Below are 20,996 nucleotides of genomic sequence, written 5' to 3'. Positions count from 1 at the left end.
TTGATATTCTGAATCGAACATATTTATACATAAATTTATGTTATCTAAGGAATACTTCAGTTACTTGTTGGGTTCTCTTTCCACTACTTTTTATTTGTAATGACTTAGAGTTGCCACAGCAATTAGGAAGTTAATAGTTGTCGTAAAAAAGAAAAAAAAATTAAAGAAACAAATTTTCACTGAAAACGACTCATACATATTAAGCATTGCCCACTTTTAAGCATGATTTACTAAAGCCACACCAGATAGTTTTACATTGATTTAAGACACTCTCAATTATTTAAAAAGAAAAAAGTAAATAAATAGAAATCGAGATATAGAAAAAAAATATTTCTGAATAATTTAAATTTAAGTTTTTATTTTATTTATAATTTAAGTTTAAATTTAATTTTAATTTTAAATCTATTTTTAACTTTAGGTTTTACTTTATTTTTACTTTTATATGAATTTTAATTTATTTTTAATTTGAGTTTTAAATTTAAATTTTATTTTAATTTTTATTGTAATTTTAATTTTAATTTTTAATGTTATTTTAAGTTTACTTTCAATTTAAGTTTTAATTGAATTTAATTTCGTTTATATTATATTAATATTAATATCATATTATTTTTTTCTTATTATTAATAATAGGTTGTCAAAAAAGTCTTGCGGTATTTTCGCTGGTTGGCGCTGAAAGCGCGTAGTTCTAGTTTTATTCATCGCATCGGGTCATGCTATACCTTTTTGGAAGGCTCATTTCACGCGCTAACACGTGTTTGGTTGATTGTCGTTTCTTTTAAGTCGTTCGTGAGTTCTAGCGTCGCAAACATGGAGCAAAATAAAGAGAAAATACGGCATATTTTACAGTACTACTACGATAAAGGCAAAAATGCATCTCAAGCCGCCAATAAAATTTGTGCAGTTTATGGATCCGATACAGTTTCCATTTCCACCGCACAAAGATGGTTTCAACGTTTTCGTTCTGGTGTAGAGGTGGTCGAAGATGCGCTACGCTCCGGAAGGCCTGTCGTCGGAAATTGCGATAAAATCGCTGAATTGGTCGAAATAGACCGGCATAGTAGCAGCCGTAGCATCGGTCAAGAGCTGGGCATGAGTCATCAAAAATTCACGAAATTTCAATAAACTTAAAAATACCGCAAGACTTTTTTGACAACCCATTATTAATATTAATATTAATATCATATTATTTTTTTCTTATTTGTCAAATAAGATAAATACGACATTAATTTTTTTATGCTTCCAAAACTATTGCTTATATATTATAAACAGCAATTTTTAATTTTTTTTTTGTTTTTAATTTGTTACATTTTTTATATAACTTTCCAAATATTATTATTAATATCAATATTTATTGTTATTTTACTAAGTCAAAAATTTATATTTTTAAATTTGGTTATGCATTTGCTTTAATAAAAGGAATAAAACAATAAATTAAATATTAATAATAAAATTTTGTTTATTTTTATTTTTACAGGCATTCCAAAGAAGAAAATTTAACAAAAAAGAAACAAATTGCTTTAGTAAAATAATAAAATTGTATGTGAATGTGTGTGAATAATTATTGAAAAAGTTGCCACCATGAATTTTGAGTAAAAAATCAATATATAATTAAAAAAATTTATTTGACTAAAGTATAAAAAAGTGTACTTGTTAAATATCTTGAAATATTTATGAAATAATTATTTAAGTAAAAATAAACGAGTATATTTTCTATTAATAAAATAATATTACTTTAATAAAATTTGTACTTTTGTGTTTAATACAATTAAGTGAAGCAAATAAAAATTAAATTGAATTCTGAAAACCAGTGAAATGCACAGAAGCGCGTCGCTCATACGCCCCGTCAAACCATTGACGCACATATGAGTAATAAATTATTGCGAGCAGCAACGGTAAAGTAGAAAATAAAAATTGGCTGTTTTGGTAGATCAATCAGCCATTAACAATAGCTACAAACCGGAACAAACGCGCGGAATGACAGTTCAAAGAGTGATTGTGAATTATGGAAGTGATTATATGGTATAAGCACAACACCGCAACTAATTAAATGAAGCTAATTTGTGCAAGTGTGAGTAGTGTCTATAAAACGTAATTATATAAAAAAGAGGCATAAAAAATCAAAGACAACACCTTGAATACATAAACAATAACAAAAACAAACGCCACTCTAGCGGCAGCATGACTGAGAACAAGTATAAACACGCTGCTAGCAGTGCCGACAGCACAGAAATCGCCAGCAGTCACAACAATAACGCGCAAGGCCAAAGCACAAACGCCGGCGGTAGCAACACCAAGCCGAAGGAAAAGAAAAATGACAGCGAAGCGACAGTGGCGCTAGCGAATACGCAACTTGAACGGGAAAAGGATGAAGAGCCGCATGACAGGTGAGTGCGAAAGTATGGCAAATGAGCGAGTAGGATATACAAAGTGACTATGTACAGCACGACTCATACAAACATAACTGTGCGTGATAAATATTTATACTGTAATGTGTATATGTATATACCGTTGTAAATATAAATGTAAGGTATATGGTTATATTTATAAAGTGCTCATTGTCTACATGCATAAGAACGAAAGCATGTTTTTTGACCTGCCGCCTGGCTGCACGTTGCTGCTAATACATGTTGGTTGGAATTGTGTTTGTACAAATGTATAATTAATTATTTATATATATTTCTTTGCCAGTGTACATACGAGTATGTAAGCGACAGGAAAAGACAAATGACTGCCTTGTCTAAGCCAAGTGATATGTTTTAATAAACTTAGCTGCGTGAGTGGATTTATTTTGCTACAGTTGTACATATTTACACACTTATACATATATATATATATATATATATATATATGTATGTGCAGTTAAAATAAAATGTACGTGACGGTTCCAAGTATATACAATAGCTGCAAAAAACCGCAATTTTTCATTTTACTTCACATTATTTTCGCGCTGTGCCTTTTTTAGCCCCGCAGACTGGCAAAATGTAAAAGAAAATTGTTTATAAGCGTTCAACGTCTAAGTGGATTAACCTTGGCTGACATTTAGTAGCATCAGTGAAAGTAAATACAAGCGCAAGGACACATAGTCTCACGCAAATTGTTTTGAGCGGAGCAAAATATTAATAAAAATAATATTTTTAAGGAGAATCTGTAAAATTGTTTAAATTTATGCATGAGATTAGTCTGTATTTAAGATATAGTTTAAAGATTGCTTGATTGTAGTAGAATATAAAATGGAAAATATTTTTGCCTTTTAAGCAAGTTATTGAACTCGTGCCTTAAGGTAGTATTCTGGTAACTTGGGTTCAAAAAATCGAAATATTATTTTTTTTGCTTAATTTGAAAGTACAATGTCTTGAGAATATACTGTGAAAATTTCAGACAGAAATTCGAAATATTTCGGGAGTTATAACGAGTTTCCTAGAGCGCCTCGGAGTCCTCTCTCTCGGAGTTGTTGAACTTTAAACGCGTTTTTCTCAAAACATTGTTTTTCTGGTCGGCCCGGGTCCTAACTTTTTTCTACTGAACCGATTGCTTTCAAATTTTAACAGGCTGTTCTACACACTTATAGTTCTCGTCGCTACTAACGAGAATTTTTTTCACCCCTAACTTTTATTAGTTCCGACCACAATGACATGTTTATAGATTAAGAATAATCAAGAATATTTGATTTCAGATAACATCAAGAGCCAAAATCACCCGGGCCACCCACGTGCATTTTTTTTGAGGTTCCAAGTTCGAGTGACAATAATAATAGTAATAAAATATTAAATTTTTTCAAATAATTTTTTTTTTTAATTTTTCAATATGTAAATAAAAACAAATAATTCAAATAACTTTTTTTTTCAATTTTTCAATATGTAAATAGAAACACTCTAAATATTCAAGATAATTCATTTTTATTTTCCTATAAAAAACCAACCTCCAAAAAAGCCATGAAAATAGGCATAAGTTACCAGACTACTACCTTAAATTCAAAAATGTTCAGACAAAAAAATTTAAATAAATTTGTTGTTTATTTACTATAAATCGAAATTTCGCAAAAATCATGATTAAAAAAAATTTTTGCTATTTCAACCTTTATCAAAATGTAAAAAAAATTTCACACAATTTAGGAAAATATTAAAGAAAGGGAAAATTAAAAAAAAATTTTTTTTTATAAAACTATAAAATTTTTTAAATGTTTTAAAATCGATAATTTTACTAACAATATTAAAAAAGGGAAAATTAAAAAAAAAAAATCTATAAAATTATAAATTTTTTTAAATGTTTTAGAATCGATAATTTTACTAACAATTATAAAATAAATTGGAGACATTAATTTAATTTTAATTAAACATTTTCGTGAAGAGAGGTTAGTCACACATTACTGCTTTTGCAAGAAACATGCGCGCTATTTCAGCGAAGTCACAAACCTATAGTAAGTAAAATAAACTAAAAAACTGATATTTAGGAATATACAATAAAAAATAAACTTATAGATCCTCACTTAAATCACTTTTAATAAGTTTATAATCGAAGGAAAATCCATTTATTAGAATCCACTCATACCAAAACAAAATTTTGGTGTTGGTTATTTGGTATATTGGTTATAATATTTGACAGAGATTTTCGATTTTTTGTTTGATGATATGTTGTTTTCCATTATAGGTAACGATATATAGTATTAAACTAATAAAATGTAAAAAAGAGAAACTTATACCACCACTTAGTACGAGTAAAGTAGAGCTGCCTGCCTGGCTATGTCAATCCAAGGGGTTGAAACTAACACCTAGCACATAATGTCAATCTGAACGCTCTTGTATTGCCATCATAGAAGAGAAAGAGAAACTTATATCACCACTTAGTACGAGTAAAGTGGAGCTGCCTGCCTGGCTATGTCAATCCAAGGGGTTGAAACTAACACCTAGCACATAATGTCAATCTGAACGCTCTTGTATTGCCATCATAACTCTTTTTCTTAGAGATATTCAAGACTCATATAGCTAATCCAACGCAGAGATGTCAGAAAGCTGAAAAAAATATGTATAGTACTTAGTATAATTACTTCCAGAGAGGTTTCGGATATATATATTGTTTGACACTTTATTTGACTGTTTTGCTAGTCGACTATGTACCCAGCCTTACGCCTAATTTTAGATGCAATTTTAGTTGGATTTTTTCTCGACATTGCTCTTTGATTTCGTTGTTGTTTCTCTATGTACTCAGCTTTAGTAATACTTTCAGAATTTCGTTTTAATTTTCGCTCGATATTACCCTACAATACCACTACGTGCCCACCCTTATTATTAATTCTATAATGTTGTTTTTTGGAGTCTTTTTGACACGAGTCTAAGCCTTTTTATTATGTATTTGCTATAAATAATCAATTTCGTTGCGTCGCCCTAAGTGCTTTATCCCCTTATTCCTTTGATTAATGCCTTTCGATATTTCTTTTCATTCGTACACTTTTCCCCCCAGACGCCATTAATTATGGTGTTTAAAGTGTGTGTTCACATCAAAATTAATTGCGCAAGCAAAGCTAAAAGTTATTTTTAATATAAAATTTCTATTGCCAAAACAAAACGCTTAGCTTTATTGAAATTTTTGGAAATACTTATGAAAGCAAAATAGGATTTTCTCGTCTAAAAATAGACTTATGAACACCAATACTAACGAATTCTATAAATTTCTTTATCCATTTAAAGCGCTTAACTACTACACACATGTTTAGATACAAACACCAAGCTATATGAAGGAAAGCTGTAATCCGCGTAGCTGCACTTAGTCGCTCTTTGAACGCTTAAACGCTAAACTCAAATAAGTTTTTTATTTATAGTTGCAGCAAAATTGTAGCTGCCATGCGAGCAAATTGCGTTGGCGTGCTGTGAGGGTGGCACGTGCGCTCGTAATCGGCAGCGCGCTAAAGCTTTTCCTGTATCTTGCTTTAAACTATAAATTTGCTCCTCGTGTGTATGCCTCTGTCTGTGCACATGCGAGAAGAACTTTTCCTTCTCAAATCAGCTGCGTGATTAATCATAATCAGCCAAAGTTTGTTGGCTTTCGCATAGCAGCAGCGAAATCGCAATTCGAAACCCCTCTAGGTAATACCTCATGACGTTATAAAACTAAGATTGCCGTAGAAGTTCGGTTGCAAGATCTCGCAATTATTTGATGAACAGAATGACTCGTGACACACCGGGCACCTCGTCAAACAAAATTTATAACGCGACGTAGTGACTTCTTCCTTAAGTCGATGAACTGTTGCAGAAAATTGATACTGATATTATTTATTAGTTACAAGAAAGTATGAACCTACCATTCAAATATAATTCTTTTGAAACGATGGCCCAAAATTATGATGATTCCCATTGTTTGCTCGGTGATTTGTGAGAACTTGTCAACTAGGCGGGATTTAGTCACTTGAACGTCTTATATAAAAGTCTTTGACCATGTTTTTAGAACACCATAGCACTTTCTGCGAGTATTATCATGGCAAAAGCCAAAGATGATCTCTGAAGATGGTTTCGAATGTCCCCAAAAATAAAAAGTTGGCGGCTCGCCCAAGTTTATCATTTTATTTACTGTGTAACTCTTAAGATTCCAGCTCAAAAAAGTAAAATTTTACGTATAATAGAAGCAGTTCCTTAGACACGATCAATTCGTGACACGATCGATTCGTGACACGATCGATTCGTTTACATTCGAAGAGTGAAAATTTTAATATTATTTATTCAGTTATTTCAAGCATCTAATCTCACCAGAGTAATGATTTTGTCAGTTAAAAATACGATGATGTCAACACAAAATATAAAACCTTGTTTGATTGTCAAAAACGTTACTGGCACTCAACTGTTCTACAATAGCTGATGTTGAATGAAATAAACATACATGCTTATAGAAATCTATACAATAAATCCATATTCTATTAACTTAACTTCTATTATAATAAACCAAGGCACTCTGTCGAGGAACATCTCCACTGTTTTTTATCTATTCTATTTTTACTTGGATCGTTTAAGCCTTTCATTGATTTCTAAGGCAATCCTCGTCACTTCTCCCTTCGAAACCTTGAAAGTCCTGTCGAACTTATATCTTCAAAAGTCCACTTTGCTTAAGTATTCTTGAATTCTTATATATAATCAATATTCATTTCTCATATTGAATCCTTTGATTTCCTGCGCGGATTCTTTCCCAATCAGGATATACAATCGTAGTTATCTGAACAGATGAGCGATAAAATTCGAAATCGACTGGAAATGAAAACCAACAACTTTTTAATGACTGCTTGTGGCGTAATAACAGTGGGCGTAAAAATGATGGAATGAATGTGCATAACGTGCTGAGAAAAGTATGTTCAAGAGCAAGAAATAAAAATGAGGAAAACAAAAGTCTGAAAATAAACTTAAAAAGTCTGATACAAAATTTCACAAACCTATGTAAAATAAACAAAAAACTGATATTTAGGAATGTACAATAAAAATAAACTTATAGATCCTCACTTAATTCACTTTTAATAAGTTTATAATCGAAGGGAATCCACTCATACCAAAACCGATTGATACAGCGATTTTTTGTTTAATAATATGTTAATTAAGCGTATGCATTTAGGGGATCCGAAGCTTGCTTCAAATCTGTAAAATATTTTGATCGATCAAAGGATAGGCGATAGATGTATCGTCTCATATTATATATATTTACAGTAATGAAGTGATTTAAGCCTTTCGGAGAAATAGAAATAAAGAAAAATATATAAAAGAAAATTCAGCTCAATGGTGGAGGTAGTATCATGGTGTAATCTTTAGATTGCGAATTCAGAGAGTCGTCTGAAGTACTTTTCGAACTTTCTGAGATTTTGTAAATATTTTACTAACCAACCTTACAGAGGTGTGTCGAATCCGAGAATCCTTTTCATTCCACATTTTTGGCTGTATTTATTCATAGCTATATGCGATAGATAAATAGATAGAAAATAATTGAGGCTTTGCACTACGACCAATGGTCTATTGTGACCTCTTCTATATCACATATGATCAAAAAGGTCCAGCACTGACTGAGATGATGTGATCCCTGTCCACGTAGATGGATTGAGTCTGTTTCTACAAATTGCTTGGCAATCTAGAATCAGTTATATACCATAGTCTCAATACACTTTTCTCAACAGTTCGTTAGTCGCATTTGCTGAAACCTTCCATCCGCCCGGTACACCAAAAAATGGATTCTTATAAGTCTCGAACTCGTTGGACTTTGATTTTTTTGAGTTTTATGAAAGGAAACTACTACTATGGCTACTGTTACTGCGTTCTATTTATTAGTTGTTTCTTTAAGGTGAGATTAGAAGGCTTTGAGAATATTTATTGAAGGGTCGCAGGCTCAAGAAATTCCCAAATCGCAAAGCGGAACCAGTGTTCCTATGAAATTGTAAAATCCATACGAAATAGATAGTTGATTTCAGCCGCTTTTAATTGGCTTTTAAAGATATTTGTTATTTTTGGTTATTAATTATTGATAGCGTAAGAAATTCAACAAAAATACAAACATAATCTTAAAGTTTGTCGTCGGTCACAGAGTCTCTTTGTCATCAAAAACGTAACTGTAATTATGTGACTGAGGTTAGCTTTGATGTTTGTTGCATTTAATTTATAAAGGAAAACAAAAAAACGGCTGGAAAGGATATTTGACAAAGGACGAAAAAGAATATTTGATTACAAGAGGGTTGATATGTGCTTAGCATATAAATTAGTTAAGGTAAATGGAGGAAGACGCACGAGTCAAGGTATAATGATATGTGAAATTGATAAGAAAATGTGTGCAAAGAGAAAATGGCAACAAGGGGCGAGCTCAGGAAGGCTTAATGTTAAGCTAAGGGAATTATAACCTCAAAGTCAAAAGTAAATTGGTAATATATACATACATAAACTTAAGAAATTGCTGGGCGGCGCAAGCGAAACTGAAGAGGGTCGGTAAAGTATTCAGTTGTTAAATGCGTACGTCGTAAGTCGGACGGCACAAAACCGTAAGAGGATGTTAAAATTATTGACAAATTTGCTGAATTCACGTTAAATAGATAAGAAGGGTATAATATATTGAAGCAAATACGATTCTGAATGCCAAAAGCGTATGCGACAAGAAAATTCGGAGAAGTCTAGAGGACTCTAGACAGATATTGGCATTAAGTGGAGAAGAAGTAAAGGGAGTAAGAGAGTAGAAACGTAGAATGTTAACGTTAGGCGTATGGTAGTCCACATAAACTTAAATTCGGACAAAGGGAGAATCTGCAAATCATCGACCAAGGCAGCTGAGGTATTAGAGATTTAAAGTGAGTAAGAGAGAATGTAGAAAAGGGTATGAGTTAGGGGAAGAACATGCAAAGCAAACATTGCCGTATGCTGTGAAGGAAGAGCCGAAGCTGTAACGGCAAAGAGAAGTAAAGGAAAGAAGGAAAGAGCGAAGATGGAGAGCAGCCATCACAGTATAAAAAAGCGAGCTATACCGTCAGAGTCGGAGTCTTGGAATGAAGGACCAAAGCAGCAAAAAGATGGGTTAGGTAAAGCGTGGAGCGATAGATCCAAAGGTGAAAGCGAAGGAACAAGCTTTGCTCTTCGAATCGGCGTATGTAGAGCCGAAACAGGTAATCGGACTAAGAAGAAGTATGAGTTAGAAACAAAAAAAGGCTGGCTGCCTGCTCGAAGTGAATTGAAGATATACACACAAAGCGCTAAGTGCAAAGTCATGAAGTGACTTCCAAAATTTAGAAGGTAAGGCAGACTATATTATTAGCTTGCAAAATTATGTGAGAAGTACGGAAGCCGTTGAAGAAAATCCCAAGCCGACGCGCACTGTGAACCCGAACATAGCCCAAGCAAATCACAACACTTGAAAAGTAATTTTTTGTAAGCAAACCCCACCTTTAACCCTCTTATATAACTATCTCTATCTATGATGTGTTCATTAGTCATGCTCGTTGTAATTTGTTATTGTCAATGAGCTTCCCAAAGGATTGTGTGAGCACAAAAAAAGGAAGTCAAAAGTGTGCTGGATAAATGGTGCAAACAATGAAGTGCTAAGATGGACTCGCAACGCGTGGCGCTAAAAGAAAGGACAAAAATGCGGTGTATAAAAATATATCAGAGCTTACAAGGAGGGAGCTCTCGTGTCAGCCAGGATAGAGACAACGGTTGTGTGGAATTGAATTCAATTGCATTGAGCGGAGCAGCGCTGAGCCGGGTCTCACAGCTGGTGAACTTGTTAATAAGCGCGTCATTGGCGGGTAATATTTATTTTATTTAATTAGCTTGTTAACGTTCGTGTGGAAAGTGTAAGGCGGAATAAAGTGGCACAAAAGGATTGTGGTGAATTGATGATGGCGGTTGTTATACAAGATGATAAACGATGGAGAAAGAATGATGCCTTTATTGCTTGTAGCTTTATAAAGAAGAAAGGTTATAAAAGCATAGGAAAGATATTTGGAGGGGAAGTGATTAAAGAAGCACAAGCATTTCCGATTAAAGTTTATTTTGTTGTTTTCGGTTAATTTTATTTGTGACAGGAAGATTCTTCATTAGTAAGGATGTCGTTATCGGGTTGACCATTTTAAAAAAAAAAATAATAATAATAACAAAATGGCGTCGACTTGAAAAAAAAAAATTGAAAGTCTAAACTTTCAAAATATGTAAAAAATCGATTTTTTCAAAATCCTAGACCAGAATACCCCCTTAAGATGCGACAGATATTATTGACAATTCATTAGAATAGAGGTTTAAGGATGAAAATTTTGAAAGCATTTTATATTAGACACTAAAAGCCGGAAACCGTAGCGTACTAGGAGTATATGTATAAGTTCCAGATATGCAATTTTCGATAGTAAATAAATAAAATTTTAGCCACATTTTAGGATATTTTATAAAAAATTGTTTAAAGCGTTTTTTTTGTACATATATGAAATGCAGGATTATAGACTAGAATATTTCAAATTTACACTTTAGGAGAAAGTAACTGCAAGTATTAAAGTAATTTTCAAATATTGTTGGTAAAGGCATTCGTATCGGGATTTTGAAATTTTACCTTTCCAAGTATTTAGTAGACTTCTGATATTTTTTTTTTAAATATCCTTCTTAACAACTTAGACTTACAAATCATAACTGTTTGAAAAATAGTTTAGTGCTTTTTGACAATTTCTGAAAACATTTTATTAACGAGCTTCGGCATTATTTCGGGACTATATTTTTGAATAAATTTCATGTATGAGACTCGGCATTATTTCGGGACTAAATTTTTGAATAAATTTCATTTACCAACTTCGGGACTATTTCGGTATTAAATCGGAATAAAAAATTTGACACCGAAAATTTTTTGGGAGACCTACTGAAATTATGATAATGCAATGTTGCAATTTTTGTTCCGGGATTATTTCGGGATTACCTCGGGATTTCGATATTTTACGCTTTGAATTTCTGGCGAAAAAAGTAATGTTAATGCGTCTTAGCAATTTTGGTTACGGGACTATTTCGGGATTACTTCGGGACTGTCATATTTTATGCATCTAAATTTCTGAAAAGCCATTATATAAATATTTAATTCTAATTTCAATACAATTTTGTTTATGAGACACGGTATTATTTCAGGGCTACATCAGGATTTTCAAAATTTTCTCTTTTTAGCAGCATTTCGTCAGGTTTAACATTATTTCGGGACTTAATTCTTGAATGAATTTCATTTACCAACTTCGGGACTATTTCGGTATTAAATCGGAATAACAAATTTGACACAGAAAATTTTTTGGGAGACCTACTGAAATTATGATAATACATTTTTGCAATTTTTGCTCCGGGATTATTTCGGGATTACTTCGGGATTTCGATATTTTATGCATCTAAATTTTTGAAAAGCCATTATATAAATATTTAATTCTAATTTCAAAACAATTTTGTTTATGAGACACGGTATTATTTCGGGGCTACATCGGGATTTTCAAAATTTTCCCTTTTTAGCATCATTTCGTCAGATTTAACATATGAGTTAGGAGTTTTGTTGGGACTCTGTTAAATTTTCGGAACTATGGTATTTTTCTGTCATCTCCTTTAACATTTGTTTTGTGCGTAAGTGGAAAATATTCTAGCCGACAATGTCACATATGAAACAGTCTAAATAATTACCCTCCAAAACCTCATTTGTAGTTTCGACAGCAGCGCTGCACCCTACAGCTGAATGTGTTTCAATTCCAATTCTTTTCTCACTACATTGAAGTGTTATGAACAACATAATTTCACTCATTACTCACCACTTACTTTTCTTTATAGTTTCTACTTGAACACTTCATTCCTCACAGCTGTCACTTCGACAAGTGTTTGCGCAAATTCGAGCATCATCTTATTTAAGTGCATTTGCTGCCAGCCGTACTTGGTATGCTACAACAACAACACCTTACATTGTTGCAATTTTTAGTACCGCTTTTCAGCTCATAACTACCTTAGCTGCACTTACTCTCTCCCCTTTTCAATCACTTTTGTTACAATATGCTGCTGCACTGCTGTACTATATATTCTATATGTATTTATTGTTATTGCAGCTAGCGCACAATAAATATGTTTCGCTTATTGCATAGTTTATGGCGCATTCGTGGCGTTGCGTTGATAAATTGACCGCACTTGAAGAGAAAAAATGAAAAATTGCAGTGATCAATTGGCGAGGGCACACAGAATTGTTAACGGGTCATTTGTGTTACAGTGTAGGATAATGTGTGAACGTTGATGTCAACATATTATTTTATACAACAACAACATATACATTTATATGTGTATATATTGGAAGCTGCATGGGTACGAAGAGCTTGACAAGCTAGTCGACAGGAGTAATGCTCGAAAATTCTACGAAAAAATGCGGTGACCAACAGGAGCATACTCTTGTTGAACGTCTAGAGGTGATTTAGTAATCGATGCCCAGAGCATAACGAAATTATAGAGGGAATATTTCTTCTTAGCTTGCTGAATGACAGTGAAATCTCTAACAATAAGAGATGGTGAACCACTCATCATCCCATTTGATAAGGCAAAAAGAAGAAGATATATATTGGAAGCTAAAGTAGCTTGAAAATTGAAAATAACCAACATATATATTCCGTAATTATAATTATTTAAGGAGATATTTTGATAACGTTTTATATGTGGCATGGAGCATCTTACTATAGTTAATCATTTATACCTATTCTCTTTTATAATTTTTATAGTTATCTATAATATTTTTTACGCAAATTGCTTTGATTTTTATATATTATTTTCTGTGATACATTTTTTGTATTTTTGTGATTTTTCTAACTTTACGAAGGTTTATTGTAGATATTTTTTTCTTTTATTTTCTCACTTTATAGCTTCATAAATTGTTTGCTATCTAGCACTAATGCTAACGCTATTAATCACTTAACAAACATAACTATATATTCGCTGCAGTTGCGCGAAGACCACCGACCATCACTGAATGATTACTTGGCTCAACAGGGCGTATGACTACTCTCTGCGCTTCTAATGAGAGTAGCACACGCTGCGTAGCAATGAGAATGAGCAGTGATTGGACGAACGAGTGAAGGTATATATATATATATATATACCGATGTATGTATATTGTATATACATATGTGTGGGAGTTTGCATAGTTCGTTAACGAGTAAGCTGTTGCTGTCACAGTTAACGTTTTGCTTGACCTCCGCTGCGTGCAGTGATTTATCGGCGTCAGTTAGTCTACTTATATCATTGTTGTTGTTGTTGTCTAAGTTAAACATACAAACACAAGCACTCATTAATATATGAGTACATTTTAAGCGCTGGAATTTTTGTTTTTAATACTATATGTTGACATTTTTTTGCTTCGGCAAACTAAGTCGCCTAGGATAGTAAGCTTGTTTCCCGCTGTGCGCCATAATATAAATAAAAAATTAAATATTAATGCCAAAAGTGGTGCGTTGGCTAAATATAAGTGTTAGCTTAGCAGCTTGTCAATACAAAGTAGCGCTGTTACACTGTCGTGTCAGTGGGATGTATTATTTAGTATGGCAGCCGGTAGTTATACGGACGTGTCAAAAGGGAAAGGTAAAATTTGCACCTCATTTGGCGTACTTATTAAGCTGTCTTTAGCAGGATAGCACAAATTCATGCGGGACGCATATTATGCCTGATCTTAGTGTCATAAAGCTTGATATAAATGCAATGTGAAATAGACAACAATAAAAGCTTAGTGAGAATAATAATATTTTTGGTCTTATTTTGCCAAAAACAAAATGTAGTTAAAGGCTAAAAATAACTGGTTTATTTTTTCATTTTATATTTATATTTTCCCATTTTTTCTCTCTGCTTTATAAAGCTAAAAGTTTCTGACACCTGTTACAAAACTAAATTTTGGGAAATTAATTTCACTTTAATTTTGATAATTTTTCTAATAGTAATTCTAAGGAATTTGGTGGTGTTGAGAGGAATCCGAAAAATATACATATACTCGAGAGAAAAAAATTTCTATTGTAATTAGCGTGATTTACCATAAGTAAGTAAGTACTCTACAAGCAGATTTAATTCAATTTAATTAATTTAATTTAATTTAGTTTAGTTTAATTTAATTTAATTTAATTTAATTTAATTTAATTTATTTAATTTAATTTAATTTAGTTTAATTTAATTTAATTTAATTTGGTTTAATTTAATTTAATTTAATTTAATTTAATTTAGTTTAATTTAATTTAATTTTATTTTAATTTATTTTATATAAATGCGATTTTATTTTATTTTATTTCAATTAATTTTAATTTAATTTATTTAATTTAATTTAATTTAAATTTAATTTAATTAATTTAATTTAATTTAATTTAATTTAGTTTAATTTAATTTAATTTGATTTAATTTAATTTAATTTAATTTTATTTTATTTTAATTTATTTTATTTTATATAAATGCGATTTTAATTTTAATGTTGATTCAAATCAATTTTGTTTTAACTTATTTAATTTAATTTAGTTTAATTTAATTTGATTTAATTTAATTTTTAATTTAATTTAATTTAATTTAATTTAATTTAATTTAATTTAATTTAATTTGATTTAAATTTATTTATATTAATTTTAATTTTAATTTTAATTTATTTTATTTTATAATTTAATGCGTTTATTTTAATTTAATGTTGATTCAGTTTAATTTAATTTAGTTTAATTTTATTTTAATTTATTTTATTTTATATAAATGCGATTTTAATTTTAATGTTGATTCAAATCAATTTTGTTTTAACTTATTTAATTTAATTTAATTTAAATTTTTTTAATTTAATTTTAATTTATTTTATATAAATGCGATTTTGATTTTAATGTTGATTAAAATCAATTTTGTTTTACCTAATTTGATTTGATTTAATTTATATTATTAAACTTCATTTTATTTAAATTTTCGTCCATCAAAATACTTAAAATCTCCAATTATTTTGCATACACAATTTTCAAATATCTATTCCAATTACATTCCACTATGTACATTTAACATGCACAGCGCTCTTGGCACAATTAAAGCACGGCACAGAAGAAATTATTAATTAATAGCGCCGGGGGACGAACTCAGCACAGAGCTGTGTGATGAGCGTTGAGGAACAGAAAGAGCGTACTGAAATGGCAAATGACAGCATTTGTTGCAATTATTTGCAACATTTCATTTGATAAAATTTCGGTAGTATAAAAAGCATTGTCTTAATTTTTAATTTAAATGAGGAAATTTAGTCTTGCTCTTTATTGCAAGTCATTATTAATGCAAATTGTGAGGCATAAATTTGCGAGAAATGCTGAAATGAAGTTTTTAATTGCATTTATATTAAAACAAGTCGAAATGATTTTGGTAAATACATATTTTCAATTAAACAATTTTCATATAAAAATTATCTTTATATCAACAAGACATTTGTTAATGGAAATACTCTCATTTCAGAATTTATTAAATGTTCCCAATTTTTAATATTTGGTCTAAGAATTATACAAATGTATATGTATACATATATATTTGATTAAAAAGTACATGCTTCCAATATTATTATTATTGTATAAATATTGGTATTCTTCAAACTATGATGATGTACTAGGCGTATGAGTAATCTGTACTTATGATTCAGGTAAATAGTGAAATAAAGTACAAATATAAATGTATAATGTATAACAACTAAAATAGCGTACAATCGTTAAAAAAGCTTTGAAAAAGTGTTTTGATATTAATTCAATATTTTAGGGCATGAAAATGCATTTCGATAGGTGTACAGGGCGTATGAGTAATATTTAACGTAAAACTGACATGAAAATGCCTTATTTATGTAATTTATGTACGAGGAGAGCATGAGAACAGAGAAGCAGAAATACATAGAAAATAAATGTATGAAATATATTTGGACATTGAGTTAGTATTTTATTGCAATTTCGATGCATCTGTCGAGGTCTACCAGGCGTTTGAGTGATTTGCGTTGTTTGAAAAAAGAAAAAAATTGCATATATAACAAAAACCAGAAAAAAAACAAAACAGGAAAAACCTTTCTTCAGAAACTATAAAACTCTTTACAAGTAAACAACTTTCCATACAAAAACTTAATTTTGATCTGCCAGTTTGTATGACAGCTATATGCCAAAGTGGTCTGATATAAATAGTTTTTACTGAGATTGTAGCACTGTCTTGGGTAATATGCTATGCCGAATTTTGTAAAGATATCTTGTCAAATGCAAAAGTTTTCCATACAATAACTTTTTTCCGATCGTTCAGTTTGTATCGCAGCTATATGCCATAGTGGACCGATATCGGCGATTTCAACAAACGAGCAGCTGATTGGGGTGAAAAGGACGTGTGCAAAATTTCAGCACGATATCTCAAAAATTGAAGCAGTTTTCATACATTTGGCAGGTGTACGGGGCGTATGAGTGATCTGTACTGCTGCTGCTATAAAAAAAAGTGTCTTAAAGAGCCATAAAGAAGATGAGATGTACTAACCGTATAAGTGACTTGTTTTCTTAGATAGGCATACAGTGTTGTAAAGTGTGAAATTATGAACATGAGAAGGAAGCACAGAAATCTTAAAATAGTTGATATTTAAAGCACATTAATTTTCAGCGCAAATATTTTTAAAAATTTTTTTTTAAATTTCTTTCTTCGTATTTTTTTATTGCTCTTTGATTTCCATTTCATATATTCATTGCAGTTAAAGCTAAATTTCTGTATGTTTTTAAAGCTGCAAAAATAAGGTAACAGCAAAAAAGTTGAATCAAAGGTAAAAGTACAAGCAAATGGCATAAAAACTAAAAGGGCGTTGTAATCAACTGACATACAAACTGGAACTGGAATATTGTAAATGCAAGCGGTTTGCTTCTAGCTTTAGTTCACCTGTTATCTGCACTCCACTGGGAAAAACATAGATACACATACACAAAAAAAGGTATAACAGCCTCTAGCAAAGGACATTAACTTGCCTCCGGTTGTACAACGGCATACAAATGAAAGAATTCAAAAAAAAGCTGAACATACACAAATATGGAAAGTATAAAAATGGCAGAAAGTGTAACCCCTGTCAGGTGAGGTGTTTTCAGTTGGGATATTCCTACCTTTAAGTGGTAGCGCCATTTTACTTCAACAACCACGTAGAAAGAAAAAAATTACGAAACTCATACAGGGATTTATGTTATTGGTAGTAGATGACTGTAGTAAAATTGATGCAGAATATTGGTTTTAAAGCACATCCTACTGCCGCTGAGATACCTTTGCGTCAACTCGTACAAGGTAATCAAAAACTTTTCTTTGACCATAAATGCTACATTGTCTGTATGGGCAATCACCCAGCAGCCACGATTCTCAAGTTTTTAAGCAGGTTGTTAACGACCAAGATCCATAGCAGAGGAGAGAGAACTCCAACTGGGTTTCCAGTACTCACATTTCGTAGAGCACGTACGTTTTCCCATTTCATTTTAATCACTCTGACGCACAGAAGACTGGAAATGAGGTTTTAGAGGTTTAGCTCAACCAAGACCAAGACCGTCCAGAGCAATTTCGACTGTTTCCGGCAGGACTTTACTGAAAGCACCCTCAATATGAAAGGAAAAGATATAAATCTTAGAATTTTTCTAATTTACGTCCTGTTCTCAACAATTTCAATAACTAACCTTGATTCGGAGATTTTTGGATTATCCTGAATCGAACAAACAACGTGTAAATATCAAATAGATTGACCTAATCAACTGCAGATGGATATTAAGCAGTTTTACAACTTTATTGAAGTTTCCAGATACTCTCTGGTATTATTACCAGAATAACACTGTTTTTGGTTTCACAAGTAAATTTTTTGACAGCAGAAAGGCGAACAAATTTAGCGAGCGGAAAAGTGACGAATCGAAGGCGATTATTATATCATTTGATAGATAAGTATGAGTAATGATCTTCCCGAAAAATTCCTTCACTTTCCAATATAAGCAAAGAAATTACTATAGAAGAGGGTATACTAGACATTATAAAGACCCTAAAAGTTGATAAACAGGTAGTATTAATTATAAACTTTGAGCATTGATGATCGTAGCCTACTCCATTTTCGAAGTATCGTTTTAATAACAAGGTCTTTCAAGTAAGTTATGGGCGCGGGATCTTAAATCACTAATTTCAGTACCCACAACCCAAAGTCCTGTTTGTTTAGCAATGAATTTGCAACACACATAGCTCAGGTAGCCACCCTATATATACTTGTTGAATGTATACATGTTTTACCCTCTCAATGGTTTCCTCTCTCTGGCACAAAATGGAAATGCAACGAGTCAAATGTTAGCTGCCACAAATTCGATTTTAACTTTGTTGCCATACGCTTTGGATTTAAACTTTGCTCGATACCTAGAAATGTACATACGCGCTAATGGTAGATGAAGGAGTAAAACGCGAATGCAATGTGGTTGTTGTATTTTGATTTCGATTTCCATTTGCCCATATATTCTTGACGAGCGTAAACAAGGGTACTGGGTGATATTGATTTTTAGTTGGACGACTTTTAGCTCGAACTATGGTTTCTTCTATACTTGAAAAAAATTTATGGAAATTGAAATGCAATCTTAATGCAATTCTCTTTTTCCTAACAAGGTTATCAACCTTCGACCGAATGTCCAAAATTTAGTATACCACTAACCCAACATTTAGAGTTTAACGTCAGTTCTATTATTCTACTGTAAAGCTTTGAAAGGTGGTTTTTCTTAACTTAACTTCCCATTAGATAGTGTAATTTTGAAAAAAATACAAACTTGGCCTCCTCAAGTAGTCCAAAAAAATAAATTAATACCAACCAAAATTTTTTAGATCCAATAAGAAATTCTTTCAAAGCTATGACTTGTACGCACTTGGAACCCACAAAAGCCAGAAGTCCGCGAGTAAGGCGAAAAATATTTATTGAATTCAAAAAAAATCTTCTAAATCCATAAGAGAATCTTTAAGAGCTAAGGTAAATGGCAGCCTGTCGACTTTTGAATTTAATTTTGAATCTTCTAGGTCTCATAAAAGACTACTGTGTTGCTCAAATTAACGCTCACTAGGCCTGCTGAGTCTAGAAAATCCGAAATAATGCATTAGATCTAAATTGTTTTATAGCAAAACAAAATATTTGAAGTTAATTTGATTTTATCTAATCTTATCAATTTCGGGCGACTCGAGCTAATAATAATATCGATTTTGAATCTGTTGCTTCCACAAGTCCCAAAGTAGTCTGATAAAGTCCTAACTTAACCTTACTTGACTTGATTTAACTTAACTTAAATTGACTTAACTTAACCTAACTTAACTAAGATTGGCTTAACTTAACTAAACTTAGCTTCGCTCACTTAACTCTACTTAATTTCACTTAACTTAAATTAGCTAAATTTAACTTAACTTAACTTAACTTCACCTTAACTTAACTAAACTTCACCTTAACTTGACTTAATTTAACTTAACTTAAATTAGCTAAATTTAACTTAACTTAACTTCACCTTAACTTGACTTAACTTAAATTAGCGAAATTTAACTTAACTTAACTTAACGTAACTTCACTTCACTTAACTTGACATAATTTCACTTAACTTAGATTAGCTTATCTCTTAAATTAGCTAAATTTAACTTAACTTAACTTAACTTCACCTTAACTTAACTAAACTTCACCTTAACTTGACTTAATTTAACTTAACTTAAATTAGCTAAATTTAACTTAACTTAACTTCACCTTAACTTGACTTAACTTAAATTAGCTAAATTTAACTTAACTTAACTTAACGTAACTTCACTTCACTTAACTTGACATAATTTCACTTAACTTAGATTAGCTTAATTCAACTTAGCTTAACTCAATTTAGTTAAGTTCAACTTAATTTTACTTAACTTAACTTGACTTAATTTAAATTAGCTAAATTTAACTTAACTTAACTTAGCTTAACTTAACGTAACTTCACTTCACTTAACTTGACTTAATTTCACTTAACTTAGATTAGCTTAACTCAACTTAGCTTAACTCAATTTAGCTTAGTTCAACTTAATTTTACTTAACTTAACTTAAGTTAACTCTACTTAATTTTTTTAAATGTTTCGTTTCTGCTCTAATTCTCTTATAGCCATAAGGTTTATTAAATATAGTATAAGTACATAATTTTCAATTCAACAGTTCCGCTTTCGCAGTCAAACACATTACATCAAACTCACATCCGCAATCGGGACACTTCAGATTTCCGCCAATTTTCCACCATACCAAACAACTCTCTGCGAGGTGCTTCAACTTTACTGTCTTCGCCACTTCCACCGTGTGGGTGGTGAAAAAAGAAAAAATACCGCATCCTATGAACTAAACGGACCAAAAAAACGCTGGCATTTTTTCAAAACTAAAAGTATTGATGTCAAAAAATCGCCGCCATACATTTGCTGGTTCGCAAGCGTCTCTTTTTGGCCTATAGGAACACAGGGCGGGTAACAATTCCTAGCCTTGAACGACTGTAATTGACAATTTGACCGGGTCAACTCTTCAAGTGGGCGGTT

At 31.5% G+C, this 20,996-nt stretch overlaps 1 protein-coding gene across 4 annotated transcripts in view; it reads left to right on the top strand.

Moving 5' to 3' along the window:
- The window catches only part of LOC126758449 (uncharacterized), a 102,327-nt gene that overhangs the window by 8,619 nt on the left and 72,712 nt on the right, over window positions 1-20,996 (top strand). For 3 of the 4 annotated variants that reach the window (XM_050472720.1, XM_050472717.1, XM_050472718.1), the window contains exon 2: window positions 1,475-2,384. In XM_050472720.1, coding sequence (XP_050328677.1) covers window positions 2,366-2,384 — 19 coding nt within the window. In that variant the 5' untranslated portion in view covers window positions 1,475-2,365. The remainder of the gene's footprint in view (window positions 1-1,474; window positions 2,385-20,996) is intronic. The other variant, XM_050472719.1, reaches the window with a different exon arrangement.

Source organism: Bactrocera neohumeralis, chromosome 5 (assembly GCF_024586455.1).
Source record: "Bactrocera neohumeralis isolate Rockhampton chromosome 5, APGP_CSIRO_Bneo_wtdbg2-racon-allhic-juicebox.fasta_v2, whole genome shotgun sequence".
Classification (NCBI taxonomy): domain Eukaryota; kingdom Metazoa; phylum Arthropoda; class Insecta; order Diptera; family Tephritidae; genus Bactrocera; species Bactrocera neohumeralis.
This window is presented reverse-complemented; position numbering and strand designations above follow the sequence as displayed.